General features: G+C 34.4%; 1 protein-coding gene across 1 annotated transcript in view; it reads right to left on the bottom strand.

Annotated features, from left to right (window-relative positions):
• CAPZA2 (capping actin protein of muscle Z-line subunit alpha 2) overlaps positions 1–18,300 on the bottom strand; it is a 52,104-nt gene that overhangs the window by 11,595 nt on the left and 22,209 nt on the right. The window contains exons 2-5 of the mRNA XM_047763275.1: positions 12,884–12,947; positions 11,318–11,369; positions 7,147–7,210; positions 1,565–1,771 (exon numbers count right to left, since the gene is read on the bottom strand). Of these exons, the coding sequence (XP_047619231.1) occupies positions 1,565–1,771; positions 7,147–7,210; positions 11,318–11,369; positions 12,884–12,947 (387 nt within the window). The remainder of the gene's footprint in view (positions 1–1,564; positions 1,772–7,146; positions 7,211–11,317; positions 11,370–12,883; positions 12,948–18,300) is intronic.

Raw genomic sequence — 18,300 nt, forward strand, 5'->3', positions numbered from 1 at the left:
ACAAAGCAGGTCATCATTCCAACATAGTAACTAGAAAAATAAGTACTTAAATATGTATACCTAATTACAGATCCTTAGTGAATCATAAAAAAAGCTCACAATTAATGAAGTACAACTTACTGAAAAAATTAAATGTACTCTCAAATATTCATAAATATCCAACAATCTCAGAGGTTGCTGTCTCTCTCTTACTTTATTTAAAATAAAAAAATACTGAGACAGAGGTGAGAAAGTTAATTTGTTATAACTAAGAAGGTTCTTTAAGAGAATGCCTATCATGGTATGATGATATTATTTCACCTCTTGCATGCTGCTTTAAAGTAATGAATATTTTGTGACTTTCAATCTCCCAGGAACAAGCAAGGGGTTTTGAATTTAACTTTACCACCTTAATCTTGAGTTACTCCTTCCAAAATAATCCTAATCAACATGCTTCTAATTCAAAGAACCTGCAAGGTATTTTAGGTTTTGCTGCATACTTTGCAAATAATTATTAGAACGAGATACTTAAGGGGACCATATGAATTTCTGTCCTAACCAGGAATCTTCTGATAGTGAAATAGAGTGGCTACTGGAAATAATAATAATTATGCTGAAACAGCAAGTATAAACCAAGATGTATGGTCACCTAAGGTTGGAGAGGTAGGCAAAGGCCAGATTCACAGAGCCTTGAAAGCTGTGTTCAAAGGCCTGGACTCTATGCCAAGCGCAATGCAAAATCTTTGAAGGATTTCAAGCAGGGGATTTTATGATCTGATTTGCATTTCAAAAGATCACTAGCTAAGAAGATCACAGAAGCACAAATGTGGGGGGATTAAAAAGCATTTCTAGGTACAAATAATCTTATGAAAGAAAAAAAGTACTCCTACTTTATATCGTATTTTATCCTGAATATAAACCTATGAAAGAACCACATTTAAAAACTTAAGAAATTTGACAAGATTCCATTTCCAAATAATTTTATTTGTTCTAAGATCTTGTAATTTAATGAAAAGAAGTCTGATGTAAACTTATGAAAATGAATCTTGAATATGAGATTAAAGAATCTCATCACATTTCATCAGATCATGCTTCTCTAACCAATGTACTTATATTGATTTCCCCATTTTTGGCTATAATAATATATTTACTTTTTAAGGTTTCTTTAAAAAAAAAAGTAAACATTCTTAGAACTCTCTACTTCCCCACGCAAGAAATGCTAAATTATAAAATGTCAGTTCTAGTAGTTCCCACTGTGGCTGAGCAGGTTATAAACCCAACTGGCATCAATGAAGATGCGGGTTCGAGCCCCGGCCTTGCTCAGTGATCCAGCATTGTTGTGAGCTGTGGTGTAGGTCACAGACGTGGCTTGGATCCTGCATTGCTATGGCTGTGGCATAGGCCAGCAGCTGTAGCTCCAATCTGACCCCTAGTCTGGGAACTTCCATATGCTGAGAGTACAGCCCTAAAAATCAAAAAAATAAAAAAATTTCAGTTCTGTAAGTTACCATAAATTTCAAGAAATCACAAAAACCCTGTCATATTTACATAAGACCAAAGCAAAGATGCACAAGGGATGACTTACAGTGCAGACTCCATTCGGATAATGTTCTTTTACATAAGCTCGCAGAGCAGTTTCTACTGAAGTTCTCCATGATTCAACTGCATTTTCTGCTTCATAGGGTCTTGGATCAGTTGCTTCCTTTCTTAAGTGATCAAATTTGAAACAGATTCTGTTTTTTGGATCCAAAAACTTTCCATTTCCCAAGTCACCATGTTCTGTTATCAATACCTTCAATAACGCAATGAATTTTTAGGGGGGAAAAGTAGCATTTAAGTAATGACATATATTTATATAAGTTTACATAAGCTTTTTCCTTAAAATGATAAAGTAATTCTACTCCAAGCAAATGGCTTAACTACATGGCACAAGTATAATACTTTAAATGAGTAGGCTATAAGATAAGGAAGCTACTCTCATTCAGCTTAGATCAGTGGATCTGATTTTCTCCCAGTGCAACATCTAGCTATATCTTCTAATACCCTAATAGAGTAAGGGGGGTTTGTTTGTTTGTTTGTTTGGCTGCCCTGGCCCAGGATGTGGAAGTTCCTAGGGCCAGGGCTGGACTCAAGCCACAGCAGCCAGCTTCAACTGCTGAGTTACCAGGGAACTCCCTTGTTTGTCTTGGGAACGATTTCTGTTCTTCAATATGAAGGAACTGGTATTAAACTTCAGTGAGAATGGTTACAAGGGAATGACTTTAATCCAGTGAGCATTCTCTTCAGTATGTCCTACATTACTCCTGGGCCCACAATCTCATTTACAATTAAGTGCCTGCTGCTTGTTTTTATTAAGCTAATCAATGGCCACTGTTTTCAAATGACTTCCAAATTTAAAAAATGCGCAAGTTCCTGTTGTGGTTTGGCAGAAATGAACCCGACTAGTATCCATGAGGACGTAGGTTTGATCCCTGACCCCACTCAGTAGGTTAAAGGATCCAGCACTGCCATGAGCTCTGTGGTGTAGGTTGCAGATGAGGCTTGCATCTGATGTGGCTGTGGCTGTGGTGTAGGCCAGCAGCTATAGCTCCAAATCAATCCCTAGCCTGGGAACTTCCATATGCCTCAGGTATAGCCATAACAAGCAAAAAAAAAGTAACTTCTTATGTGCATTTAAACTATGCATACAAGAATTTGTCATTCTGTGCTTTATTTTTAAAAATTTCCCTCTTCTTCCTTTCCATGCAAGTCTCTCAATCTTTGACTCCATACCTATGTCCACACTCCCCCATCCCTTTGACATAAATTATGCAAACACAGGATGTATCCTCCTAAATTTTTTTCAGTCATATTTCCTGGACAGATAAATATATATATGTATACACACACAGGTTTTTTTGGTCACTGTTTTATAAGAATGGAATGAAAATCCATATATATTTTTCTGCATCTGCTTTTTTCAACAACAAAACTTTATAGAAATCCTTCAAAGTCAACTGATCAATCTCTCAACATTCTTTTTAATGGCTGCATAATATCCCATGATATGGATATAACATATTTTATTCTTCTATTCTACTACTGATATACCATCTCTTTACTTCCAGGCTGTTTTCTTTTAGCAGGGAGGGACAGAAATTTAAAATGCAAAGTACGACTGTACATCTATTCTAACATACCAATATTTTTATTTCCACTGGATGCTTCTATTTCTCTTAAACAGATCCCTAGCAGTGAGGACAGAAGGTAAAGGGTTTACGTATTTTTAATTTTAATACATAGTTAGATTTCTTTCCAAAGGCTATGATAATCTCAATTTCTACAAATACATGAGGTTATTTCCCTTCACATTATCATCACCAAAAGGCATACAAATCTTTTTTCAGTCTGATGAGCATAAAATTTATCTCATTATTTACATTTCTCTGACAGATCTAAATAGCTTTTAGGCCCCAAGTCTGTGGGCCATTTTTCTCTTCTGTAAGCAAATATCTTTTAATTGTTCCACCTGTTTTTTTGCTTATTAATTTTTAAGAGTCCTTTGTTTCAGGTATTTGTTTTATTCTACAGTTAAAATAATGGATATGTAGTAAAATGTCCATCTTTTCTTTTATGGTTTCTAGGTTTCCAGTCTTATATAAGAGGGTTTCCACTGCCCTTAAATTATATACATAGACTCTCTTCTCTGAAAATTCTGGTCATCTTAATAAATTTTTAATCCAGCTGAAATTTATTTCTACATATTGTGTAAAACACAGGACTGGTTTAATTACATGGACACATAGTTGTTTGAAACCAGTGGCGCATATATATATATATATATATATTTTTTTTTTTTTTGTCTTTTTAGGGCCGCACCTGTGGTGTATGAAGGTCCCCAGGCTAGCGGTCAAATCAGAGCTGTGCTCCAAGCCATGTCTGCAACCTACACCATGGGTCCTTAACCCACTGAGCAAGGCCAGGGATTGAATCCACATCCTCATGGATACCAGTCAGGTTTATTAACCACTGAGCCACGACAGGAACTCCACCAATATCTTTTATTACAGGTCTAAATGATAACCTTGTCGCACATAAAAATTTTCATATTTTGGCATTAAACTCTGGCTTGATACCCTACTTTACTGATCTGTTTGTCTACTATACATAATACCCACCCAGATTTGACTTTACATTGGTTGTAAAGCATCTTCTGCAACCTAGCAAGGCAACTGTCTCACTGTTCTTACATTTTTCTTGTGTTTTTTCAAGCATGCTTTTCACAGAAAATTTATGAAAAATATGACCAATCAAAAAACTATCAGGGGAATTCCTGCTGTGGCATAGTGGGTCAAGGATACAGTGTTGTCTCTATGGCAGTGCAGGTTCAGTCCCAGGCCTAGGAAATTCCACATGCTGAAGGTGCAGCCAAAAAACAAAACCATGAAACTATCAGGGAGTTCTGTGGTACAACAGGTTAAGGATCCAACACTGTCATTGCAGTGGCTTGGGTTGCTGCTGTAATGTGGGTTTGATCCTTTGCTTGGGAACTTCCATGTGAACTATCAGGATTTTAATCAAACTGCATTAAATTAATACTTTAGTTTTTTTGGGGGGGCTGTGCCTGAGGCATGTGGAAGTTCCCAAGCCAGGGATCAAACCCACGCCTCAGCAGTCCCAATGCCGAATCCTTAAACCACTGAGCCAGCAGGAAACCTCCACATTTTAGTTTTAAATAATTTAACTTTCTATCTCAAAATGGAATTCACTGTGCTTTTAAATTTGTTCAAATCCTGTTTTATGTGTTTCAAGAAGATAACCACCATTTTCTTCACAACCTTCTGCATTTCTTATTAAGGTTATTCCTAGGTTAATGTTCAATTGTATCTCTTTTTAAAGTTAAAATCCTTCCTCTCCAACCACTTCTAGTGTAAAGTACCTACTCTTTATCACCAAACAGGAAGTTAACATATTTTGTATACTTAAAATAATAGTCTAGTAGGTTTCTTGGGGGGGTTGAAGGTTAACTTATGAGAAGTTCCCACTATATCTAAACATATAAATCATGTCACCTAAGACTTGTCTCTTCTTTTCCAAACCTTTAAGAGTTCTCATTCTCGGAGTTCCCGACATGGTGCAGTGGTTAATGAATCCAACTAGGAACCATGAGGTTGCGGGTTTGATCCTTGGCCTTGCTCAGTGGGTTAAGGGTCTGGCGTTGCCATGAGCTGTGGTGTAGGTTCACAAACGCGACTCGGATCCCGTGTTGCTGTGCATCTGGGGTAGGCCAGTAGCTACAACACTGATTAGACCCCTACCCTGAGAATCTCCATATGCCATGGGAGCAGCCCTAGAAAAGGCCAAAAAAAGACCAAAAAAAAAGAGTTCTCATTCTCTTATTTGTATACTTTCACTTATGATAAATAATGATGATTAGCTAACATATCTGGCTAACTATGTTAACTAAAATTAGTGTCTGTAGTTTATGATATTTACTATGGTTTTTGTTCAACAGTCTATATAATATTTAAGAAGTTTTCTTCTATCCCTATTTTACTTAGGGGTTTTGTAATGAGGATTAGCTACTGGATTCTTCAAATTCCTTTTCCCTGTCTATTGATACATCATAAGGTTTTCCTTTTTGTTGGTTAAGCAGTAAGATCAACACATTGCCTTAATGGAACTACTCTTGAATTCCTGTAATAAATTCTATTTAGTCTTGGCATATTATTCTTTCGATATAGTTCTGGATTCTATTTGTTAGTTCTATTTAAAGTTTTAAAATCTATAGTCATGAGTGAGATTAGTGTAGTTTGCTTTTTTGTTTTTTATTAGGTTTAACTACTAAAATTATGGTAGGTACATAAAATGAATTTGAGAGCTATCCAATATTTTAAAAAAGATGCATTCTCTGGACCCAGCAAATCTTTTAGGGATTTACCGTAACAAAACAGTGGTCAGGAGTTCCTGTCGTGGCTCAGTGGTTAACAAATCCGACTAGGAACCATGAGGTTTCAGGTTTGATCCCTGGCCTTGCTCAGTGGGTTAAGGGTCTGGCGTTGCCATGAGCTGTGGTGTAGGTTGCAGACATGGCTTAGATCCCGTGTTGCTGTGGCTCTGGTGTAGGCCATCAACTACAGCTCCAATTAGACCTCTACCCTGGGAACCTCCATATGCCATGGGAGCTGCCCTAGAAAAGGCAAAAAGATGACCAAAAAAAAAAAAAAAACCCAAAAGTCAATGTGCCCAGAGGTACAATGATGTCTAATACAGCATTGTTTTTAATGGTTTAAATAGAAAAAACAAACAAACAAACAAACAAAACAAATAAAAAAAAAAAACTCCCAAGAAAATAAAATAGATTCAAAAATGAAACACTACATAGCTTTATATATATATATATGCACATGCATATATCTGTCTATCTATCTACCTACTAATCTACCTACCTACCTATGTTTATGTTTTCCCTTCAGTTAAATGTCATCTTCTGTCTAGTTTCTCTTTTTCCCCTGTAACAAGACTATATATTACAGAATGAATAATATAAATGCAAGCTTTGATATAGTCACTGAGAACTAATAGCTACTATTCTCTCCCATGTGCTACCTACCAGTTCCTTCTTCATATTGTTTTATATAAATCGTGCTTCATGTAAGCATGATATGAGTATAATCACTGCTCTAATATCAGTAACTTTAAACTAAAAAATAAAAAATAAGAATGCTAGTGACTTTTTGTGGCTTTTCAGTGCTTAGCAATTCCAATTTGAACTTTGGAAAGAAAAGGTTTAATAATTACTAGATGCTAAGTTACTCACATGAAGAACTGTAGAATTCCAGAGCAACCAAATTATGACATAAATCTTACTAATATATATTCTAGATTTTTGGATTAATATAGGATTGATTTTTTTTCCTACAAAAAACAAGAAAGTAGATTTAAAGGAACTGTCTTCTAAAATCCTAAAATTACATTTGAATATTTCTAGAAAGGACTTTTTGCTAATAGAATTACTGGTCTCAGCAAAAGAAACTATATTTTCAATTACTTTGCCCCAAGTGGCTATGATTAAAATGAACACTTTTAAAAAAACTTTAAACATACCACTTCACAATTCTTTTAGGATATATTAACTATTATAAATGAAATAAAAATAGCCAGATGCTGTGTTTATATGAAACATACCTGATCTTCATAACCTTCAATTTTTACTGGAGTAAACTGGTCCAGGTTATACTGTGCAAATGCACTAAAAAAGAAAAGGACAATTATTTAAACTTACATATTTAATGTTCACATGGTTAAATAAAACTGTGATTCTCCATTGTCGATCTTATGAAAATTATAAATATTACACTGATACAGCTTTTTAAAAACTGATGAATGACATCCAGCTTTCAATGTTTAGCCAAAAAAATCTTATCAGTAAATATAATCAATCTTTTCCTTCAAAACCCTGAAAGTAAAGGTTAGCCACCTATAAGATACATACGCAATTATTCAAGAATATATTTAGTATACAACATACTAGGAAACACAGTAGGTGACACAAAGAGTAATTAGATCAAAAGGCTTACAGCTGAATAGGGTATATGATAAACATAATCATAACAGGAGGTAGGAAGTACTGAAGGAAAATGATTAATAAAACATCACTGAGAATATTTATTTTTAAAAATTACATTCTGCTGAGACAAGAGTAAGAAGAAAAGACAATTAGAGGTAATTTCATAATGGATGTGATACCTGAAATGGCCTTGAAATATTGGGTAGGGTCTCTGTTCTTGCAGAAATTGAAAGGATGAGAAGAAAAGAATATTTCAATTAGAGGGACCATGATAAATGAAATACATGAGGAGAAGATAGGATAGGTCCAACAACACAGAAAGCACCAAGCTCAATGCCTGGCACACTGAGGATGTTGAGTAATATTTACTGAATTGAAATGAAAGGCCTTGCATGATGGAAAAATTACTTCATCTGGGAGGCAAAGCAGAATTAAAGAAGCTTTTTTTAAAAAAGAAAACCAAGAACTATTTCCAAAGAAGACTGATTTGGCAGCAATGTATATGACAATTAGGCGGTGGAGCAACTACAGCCAGAAAAAGCAGTCAGGCTATAGCAGTTAGGAAAACGTCCATGTTAGAATAGCTGAGAGTCTGAACTAGGAAATGGTGATGAGATGGATTCAAGAATAAAGCCTCACTCTACTGTCATATGACTAAAGAATAATATATCATGTAATTACATAATACATTAGAAGAAAAAACTCTCAGAGCAAAAAAATTTATCTAAAAAATATATAAAGATCACACTATATTTATTAAATCTATAACCTGGGAAATTTCTTCCACTTAATAAGACAGCGAGAATTTTTTTTTTGTCTTTTGTCTTTTTGTTGTTGTTGTTGTTGCTATTTCTTGGGCCGCTCCCGCGGCATATGGAGGTTCCCAGGCTAGGGGTCTAATCGGAGCTGTAGCCACTGGCCTACGCCAGAGCCACAGCAACGCGGGATCGAGCCGCGTCTGCAACCTACACCACAGCTCACGGCAACGCCGGATCGTTAACCCACTGAGCAAGGGCAGGGACCGAACCCACAACCTCATGGTTCCTAGTCGGATTCGTTAACCACTGCGCCACGACGGGAACTCCGCGAGAATTTTTAAATTGAGGAACACATCTCTAAATCTAATTTCCTTGGAAGCTTTTCAGATTACTTTGGATGGCAAGATGTCCACTGAATTTTGAGGTGATAGCTATTCAACCTCCTCTAGAAAAGAATATTTGGTTGAGCAAGCATTACTGATGAGTTAACAGGAGACTGACTAGTAAATGAAAAACAGCAAAGGAGGATTAAATTACTGGCTGTCAAATTCCTGACACTGCATGTTAAAAAAAGATGAGGGTAAATACAGCATTGCATTGAGGGAAAGGAAGACTTTCTTAATTCATTAAAATTGTAATTTTCTTAGGAATAGCCTCAACATAGCCAGGCAATTACTAACCGATTAATGAATTTATCTTAAAAGTATATTTGAGATTTTTTTTAAAGTATTCTAAATAATTTCAAATTGAGGATTTACTTTCCAGTAAAAGACATATTTGAATAATAAATTTAGATAATAACTGGGTCCTGGGCCCTTTACTACTCATATCAAACTCCATCCATCTATAATTTGGAGTGGGAGGAAAAAATAGGAAATCTGAAAGGAGACAATAAATATGAAATAGGTAAAATTGTAACTTAAATGTAAATTGTGAAGACAGGGAAGCAACCTAAATGCCCATCATAGGTGAATAGACAAAGAAGATGTGGTATATATACACAGTGGAATACTACTCAGCCATAAAAAATAATGAAATTTTGCCATTTGTAACAACATAGTTGAACTTGGAGAGTATCATGCTAAGTGAGATAAATCAAACAGAGAAAGATAAAAAGAATCAGATTCACAGATATAGAGAATAAACTAGTGGTTACTACTGGGGAGAGTGAATGGCGGGGAAGGGCGGAGGGGTAAAGTATGTGTAGAGGATTAAGAGGTACAACTATTATGTATAAAATAAATAAGCTGCAAGGATTTAGAGCACAACACAAGGAATATAGATAGCCAGTATTTTGTAGTAACTATTAATGCAATATAACTTTCAAAAATTGTGAATCACTATGTCATACACTTGTAACTTCTATAATATTATATATCAACTATACTTCAATTTTTCTAATGGGAAAATTAGGAATTTAAATCAGAAATGTGCAGAAGTGGCATTGCTGTGGGTGTGGCATAGGCCAGCAGCTACAGCTCCGATGCAATCCCTAGCCAGGGACTTTCACAGACCACAGATACGTCCTTAAAAAGCTAGAAAGGAAAAAAAGAAATGTGCAGAAGACTACTGAACCTCTACCTTCATTAGGATTAACTGTAAAGAACAAATTTAGTTAATAAAGCCTTCAAACATTACAAAAATAGAATTAGGGCAAATTTCTTCCATTAGTCAGGATTTCAAATATTAAGTAGCATATACCTAGATGAAAGTAGATGACAGGATGGATACTAAACACTCTTTGTAAGGCACCTAAAAATCTGTTTAATTTCATCATTTTCACATGAGTAATGGAGTTAGCCTGAAATATGGGTCCCAAGACCTTATTTAGGGAGGTGGAAATGGGAAAGAGAACCTATTATTTCCCTAAAATCTTAAGATAGTTGTGGCAAGTCATAATTGTGATTACTGGTCCAAAGATGATGTACTAGGATTTAGAACTGTCTAGTTCTTTGAATTACTCATAAATCTAGTAAATATTTATTAAGTAAATATGTATCAGATATTATGTTAGGTGATTTTTTTTGTTTGTTTTTTGTTTTTGGCTGACGTGTGCAATGGCTTGACATGGGATCTCAGTTCCCAGAGTAGGTATCAAAAGTGGGCCACAGCCTCTGGCATATGCCAGAGGCTACAGCTCCGATTGGACCTCTATCCTGGGAACTCCAAATGCTGTGGGTACATCCCTGAAAAGACAAAAAAAAAAAAAAAAGTGGGGCACGGTAGTGAAAGTGCTGATTTCTAACCACTGGACCAGCAGGCAACTCCTCTATGTTAGGTTTCTTGTTTGTTTGTTCTTAATTTTTATGGCTGCACCTACAGCATATGGAAGTTCCCAGGCCAGGGACTGAATCTGAGATAAAGCTATGACTATCTGCAGGTGGGGCAGCACCAGATCCTATAACCACTGCACTGGGCCAGAGGTCGAACCCAAGCATCAGCAGCAACCCAAGCCACTGCAGTTAGATTCTTAACCTACTGCACCACAGTAGGAATTCCTATATTAGGTATTTTGGGGTGAATAAAATAAGCTCCTAACCCTCAAAAATCTATTTTTTAATTGAAGAGTAGTTGATTTACAATGATTCAGGTGTACAGCAAAGTGATTAAGGCATACCTATTCTTCTCAAAAATCTACTAGGATCAAACATTTAACAAAAAGTAAAAACCTGTATAAAATTTAAAGTATCAATTTCAAAAATCAAAGTTTCTAAAATAATTTTATCCAACTTTGCAAATGTCAAAATATAAGTACTGAGTACATAAGCCATGCCAAACACACAAATGATGAATAGAGAATCTCATGTTATAATTGTATCCCTATACCCTCGGTGATCAAAAATATCTTTCGACCCAGTAATATATCTTACATATATCTTATATATATTACTGGGTAATGTATCTTATATATATATATATATTTGAACTTGATGTGCAAATATCTGTTTCATGGATTAGTGCTTAAAAATCACTTTTAAAATATTTTTTTCCTATGTCACTTAGTTATGTTAATATAATATATAATACTTACTGGGCTGCTCCTTCCCTGAGAAGATTATCATTATTAAGCAGTAACCGAACATCTGCAAAACAAACATTACGTTTTCTATATTATTATTTTTCTATGTTTGATTTCTGTGTAATGAATGCAAGTTATTTTGGTCATGTATTAGCACCCTATCCATCCCTTATAACATATAAAGGAAATCAAAATATCACTGTGATGACTAAAATAACTACGAAAACACATCATGGTATTAATTTTTAAAAATAGAAAAAAAGATTTTGGTTGGGAAATGAGAGGAAATTAAATAAAAATATGTTTTTTCATACTCTTAATAGTCAATGGAGATAGACTGTAACTTACCTCCAAAGAACTAAAATGGAGATAAGTTACAGCAAGAAGATGGTGTGATAAGATCTGCAGAAGACTGAGCACTATGCCTTTTGGTGTAACAACACTACCATGAGTTTCACATGAATCTGCTCTATGGAAAAAGTGATTAAAAAAGAAACCGCTTGTGAACACAGTATAGATCTAAGCATTTTGTTTCTCAGCTCATCTTCAACAACAGATGAATGTATTTAGTTAGATATGGATAACCATTTTATTTGATTTCGTAACCTCACTTTGGTTGTAGATTCTTCATTCTGTCCTAATTTTAGACTCAACTATGTAGACATGTGCACAGACATGTGTCTATTAATCATTAAAAATGAAGCTTTAAAAACAACTTTTAAATGGATAAGAAATCACATAGTTTCTCCAGAAAACAAAATTCTATTATAGTATTGATGTATTTTCTTTTGTTATTTTTCTATACACTTGGCTATTTTATAAAATTGTTTATATAAAGTACATATAACTAAGTATCCTAATTTTTTCATTAAATGAAAAGAACACAAATAACAAATACCTCCTTTAAGGTTAAATACAACATAAACGGAAAATAGTTCTTATAAACAGTGTAAAACTGGGCCTCCACTAGAAATAATATGGATATTTTATTTATTAAAATGGAAATACATATATAAATTAATAAACAGGAAGGAGAAAACTCAGCATGTATAGTACATTTATGTAATGTTATATACATGTGTCTAAATTGAATAACATTGGAAGTATTTCATTCAAACAGTGGAGAAGAGATGGCCGAATTTTGTGTGATTTTTAGGTTCTAAGCTAAGGGGAGTGTGTAGAAAAATCTGTATTTTCTTAATTACAATAATAATTTTTGTCCATCTGGATTTTGTAATGTCTAGAATACATTTATGACATATGATAATTATGTTTGATTAAATTAACTCAAAAGAATAATATTAAATTATTTAAAAAGACAAGAAAATTATTTATTTAAATTTATTTAAAAAGACAAGAAAAAAGTCAAAAAATGAGGCAAAAATTGTTTAAAGTGAAAATATCCTTGAAAATCCCTTAAATCATCCATAAACTATATTAATATATGACTTAGTACATACAGTTAATTAAGAAAATACAGATTTTTTTCTACACACTCCCCTTAGCTTAGTTATTTCACTTATATAATTTATTCTGGCTTGATATATCATGCCTTAGTGTTATGAATTAAACACTCACCATTAAACACCTCATTAAATTCTCCAGGAGGGGCATGAATGATGAATTTCGCTGCTATACGTACCTAAAACAAAAAGGAAGATATAAGTGTTCCATAGTATAGGCCTCTGCTAAGACAACCAAAAATATGCAATATTATACTACTACAAAATTGTAGTGAAAATGGCTTAAGAAGATTTCAAAGATATTGTCATGTTTTCCAAACACCCTAAGTTTACTACTGTTTTAATCACTTAATATAATCAAAATAAACAGGCTGAATGCAGATTAAAATATATAATTAATGAACATATAAACGTTTTCTTGTAAGCAAATTTTTCTTTTAAACTAGAATGGAAAAAAACTGATCCAGAAAACTTGTATGTATATGGAAATAAGACACAGTTAGGTACAATGAAGAAAATATATTTGTGTGTCTATACAAAGTCACAAATTTGTGTGTCTATAAAGTCACAAACTAGTAATAATAATATAGAATCAAAGAGGGGATAAATTCAAAATGTTTTTAATACAAGACCTGATTGGATCTTTAGGAAATTTTAGTTTGAAAACAAGTGAGAGGAGAAATGTCTATTTAGATCTTTGGCCAATTTCTTAATTTTTTTTTAATATTGAACTGCAGGAAAGTGTTTATATATTTTGGAGATTAATCCCTTGTCAGTCGCTTAACTGCAAATATTTTCTCCCATTCTGTGGGGTGTCTTTTCATTTTATTTAGGGTTTCTTCTGCTGTGCGAAAACTTTTAAGTTTAATTAGGTCCTACTTGTTTTTATTTTTATTGTCATTACTGTAGGAGATGGATATGAGAAGATACTGCTGCCGTTTAAGTCAGAGAGTGTCCAGCCTATGTTTTCCTCTAGGAGTTTTACAGTATCCAGCCTTACAATTAGGTCTTTAATCCATTTTGAGTTTATTTTTGTGTATTTTTGTAAACAAGCATTTAAGGAAGAAATAATACTAATTCTACACAAAATACTCCAGAAAAGAGAACTGAACTTCCAATTTAAGAGATCAGCAGTATCCTACAGAAAGACTGAAATATCACAAGAAACACAAATCATAGACCAAAATCTGTCATGAACAGAGATGCAAAAATCCTCAATAATATATTAGCAAATTGAACCCAGCCATACAGAGAAAGGATAACAATCATGACCAAGTAGGGTCTACCCTGGAAATGTAGGGCTGTTTCAATATTTGGAAATTAATGATAGCAATTCATAGTATCAATTGATTAAAAATCAAAAAATATATCACCTCAATAGAAGCAGGAAAATTATTCAGTAACATCCAACAACCAATCGTGATACATACACATACACATATTCGACCCCTAGCCTAGGAACTTCCATATGTCACAGGCGTGGACCCAAAAAGAAAAAAATATATATGTGTGTGTATATACACACACCCACATATACATGGCCAAATGATTTCTGACAAAGGAGCAAAGGCAATTCAATGCAGAAAGTGTTTCTTCTCAACAAATGATATCCAAACAATTAGATATCCATGAGCAAAAAAATGAACAACAATCTAAAGCCAACTCCTTAGCAAAAAATTACTTCAAAATGGATCACAGCTCTAAATGTAAAATATAGAACTTAAAAAAAATAATAGAAGAAAATCTTCATGACTTAGAGCTAGGCAAAAAGTTATTAGACCTCACAATTAAGCCAAGATCCACTAAGAAAAACTGATAAACTAGAGTTTATCAAATTAAAAACCTATGTTCTGCTATAGACATTGTTAAGAAAATGAAAAGACAAGCTGCAAACTGGAGAAAATATCAGCAAATCACATATCCAATACAGAATTTATACTCAAAACATATACTATCAAAACTCAACAGTAAGGAAACAATGAACAGAAGACATGAACACACTTCACCAAAGAGTACATACGGAAGACAGATAAATGCACAAAAGAATGAGCAATGTCATTAACCATTACAAAAATGAATATTAAAATCATGAAATACTATTATATACCTAATAGAATGGCTAAAGTAGATTTTTTTTTTTTTTTGGTCTTTTCAGGGCCATACCCAGAGCATATGGAAGTTCCCAGTCTAGGGGTCAAATTGGAGGTGCAGCTTCTGGCCTATGCCACAGCAGCAACGTGGGATCTGAGCAGTGTCCTCGACCTACACCACAGATCACAGGAACACCAGATCGTTAACTGGCGAGGCCAAGGATCAAACCAGTGTCTTCGTGGATGCTAGTCAGGTTCATTATGGCTGAGCCATGACAGGAACTTTTAGAATGGCTAAAATAAAAAAGACTAATGATAATACCAAGCGCTGATGAAGATGCAGAACACCTGGAGCCCTAATATATTGCTGTGGCAATGCAAAATGGTACCATCAGTATGGAAAACAGTTTAGCAATTTCTTGGAAACACATGCCATATGATACAACAATCCCACTGCCAAGTATTTACCCTATGCTCCCACAAAAATCTATTCAAAATTGCTTGAAACTAGAAACAATCCACAGCCTAAATGTCCACAAATGGGTGAGTAGATAAATGATAGTGCATCTACACAATGGAATACTACCTAGCAATGAAAATGAACAAATTACGAACACACGTAACAACTTGGATTAATCTCAGAAGTCTCATGCTGAATGAAAGAAACCAATCTCAAAAGGTTACATGGTAATAACATATAATTCCACTTACAGGACATTCTCAAATAAACAATATTTTATAGCAATGGAGAACAGATCAATGGCTGCCAGGGACTAGGAAGAGTGCATAAGGGTGTGAACACAATGGAAGAAATGAGGGAAAGGAAGAAAATAAGCAAGTTTTTTGAGATGATGGAATCAAACTATATTTCAACTTTGGTAATGGTGACATGAATGTATTGAAAGTAAAAAACAAAAAGGAAGTACTTTTGCTATATGTTAAATATCCATATTTCATGCATTTCCAAAATTATTTTATTCTAAACTATTTTAAAGTATTATTAGAATCAAAAGGCAAAATATAAAAAATAGCTAATTTTAAACAGGCAAGAGTGGAGTGAGTATAGAAGACAATGCATCCCAAATGTACATTGGAATCTATTATGATTATGTAAATGCTTTAGTTTCCCCTTGTTCCCTCTTCCTCCCTCTCTTCTATTGGGGTAAAATGCTTGTACTTAAAGTCTTAATCATCAACATAGGTAACAAATAAAATTTCTGGTAAGCTGTTGATGAATTTTTCAAATTATTTTCGAAACTTTCAGAATTTTGAGGAAATTGCTTTTAATACTTCTAATGATTTACACACTATCAATAAAACCGACAAAATTAAAATACTGACATATATATATCTGGCATATTTAGTGATATGATTAATTGTTTAGCTTTAGAAATTTTAGTTCTTTCAAAAAAAGGATTTATATAATTTAGATTAGTTAGTTCTACTTTGCGTTTTCAACCAGAAGGCAAAAATGTGCTATACTTTTATCCTACAGACTTATTTGCCCTTACTATTGTGCTACATGTAGTAGCCAAAGAAGTTAATGGGCACCCATAATATTCAAAATGAATAGTGGGTCAAAAGAAGTGCCAGTGAGGACTGAGTGGTCTTGGGAGCGATTTGCTTGAGAATCCAAAACACAGCTTACATTATAGCAGCTATGCCTGAAGTATCTTAATCTGGTTACTGTGAATTTCAAAGAATCTGATTTTTTGATTTCTCAGTTGCTAAAGAAAGTGTTTCCACCATAGTAAAGGCTTAATTGTCTTCCTAAGACATTGTTCAATCATCAGGGTATTTTCTAAACACTGCTACAAACTGAACATTCCTTTATATCCAGCCTTCCTAGCCAATTCTGTTTTTAATTTTAAAAATTATTTATTCTAGCCCACTTCCAAATCCAAGAAAGCAAAAAGTTCATATAAGTTAACAAGAAGACGTCCCCAAGAGTAGAATGAATTTCTGAAAGTAATCAAAAACATTTTTCCTCAAAGGCTTTCTAACACACATGGAACAAAACTCAATTTACCCTTGGGAATATTATAGTTTTTCTGGAGGAGCCCAGTGAATTATTAGATATATTCCTAAGGCCCACTGCTAAATCTCCTGCATTAACCACCATCTTCCTCCAAACGATATTATTCAAAGTCAAATCCTTCTAAATTGGAGTAGGATTCAGGAAAGAGTTATTTTTACTGTATTTCTAAACTACAATTCTAGATTGAAGGAAGAGAGATGCCTTGTTTTTGTTGGGAAGATCTGGCCATATGGGATATTAACTCTTAATCTATGTAATAGTCACTGATGGCTTGACAGGCATAGCTCATAAATGACACCAAGTAAAACGGTTTAAAAAACTTAACCGGAGTTCCTGTCGTGGCGCAGTGGTTAACGAATCTGACTAGGAACCATGAGGTTGTGGGTTCGGTCCCTGCCCTTGCTCAGTGGGTTAACGATCCGGCGTTGCCATGAGCTGTGGTGTAGGTTGCAGACGCGGCTCGGATCCTGCGTTGCTGTGGCTCTGGCGTAGGCCGGTGGCTACAGCTCCGATTAGACCCCTAGCCTGGGAACCTCCATATGCCATGGGAGCGGCCCAAGAAATAGCAAAAAGACAAAAAAATAAAAAATAAAAAAAATAAAAAAATAAAAAACTTAACCTACTAATATATAGCTTAACCTGAGCTAAAAGCTAAAAGGGCTATATTTTTTCTTTGCTCTCTCCAGGATCCAAACATTATTTTGCATAAAACATATAAAAAGATAAATATAAAAAATATGCTCCACTCTGTTATGCTCCTTATAAAAAAGTAGATACTATAAAGTCACACAGAAGACAAAGTAGCATATTCAAAACAATATACAAACTGTTAGTATATATTACCTCTGAGAAAAAAATGACTTCGGCCCAACCACTATCTCAGATAACACAAAAATATTACTCAATATTAAACATTTTTTTTTTAGGGCCACACCAGTGGCATATGGAAGTTCCCAGACTAGGGGTTGAATCAGAGCTGGAGCTGCTGGCCTATGCCACAGCCACAGCAACGCCAAATCCGAGCCACGTCTGTGACCCTACACCACAGCTCAAAGCCATGCCAGATCCTTAACCCACTGAGTGAGGCCAGGGATCGAACCCACGTCCTCATGACACTAGTTGGGTTTGTTACCACTGAGCAGTGACGGGAACTCCTTGTATTTTGTTTTTCTTATAGACTACATTTCAAGCAACAAATTATATAACTGTAATGGATAGTAACCCACAAAATTAAATAAGAAGCCATGAGTCCATATTGACATAAAGAAATGAAGAGCAAATGGGGGGAAAGCACCTCATTATTGCAGAATTTCAATTAATAAATGTAGAAGGAATGAATGACTGAATTAGAAAATCGCCTGGGGTGACCAACAATGGCAAAAATTATCAACAGATGCTAAAATT

The sequence above is a fragment of the Phacochoerus africanus genome, chromosome 16 (genome assembly GCF_016906955.1).
Source record: "Phacochoerus africanus isolate WHEZ1 chromosome 16, ROS_Pafr_v1, whole genome shotgun sequence".
Taxonomy (NCBI): domain Eukaryota; kingdom Metazoa; phylum Chordata; class Mammalia; order Artiodactyla; family Suidae; genus Phacochoerus; species Phacochoerus africanus.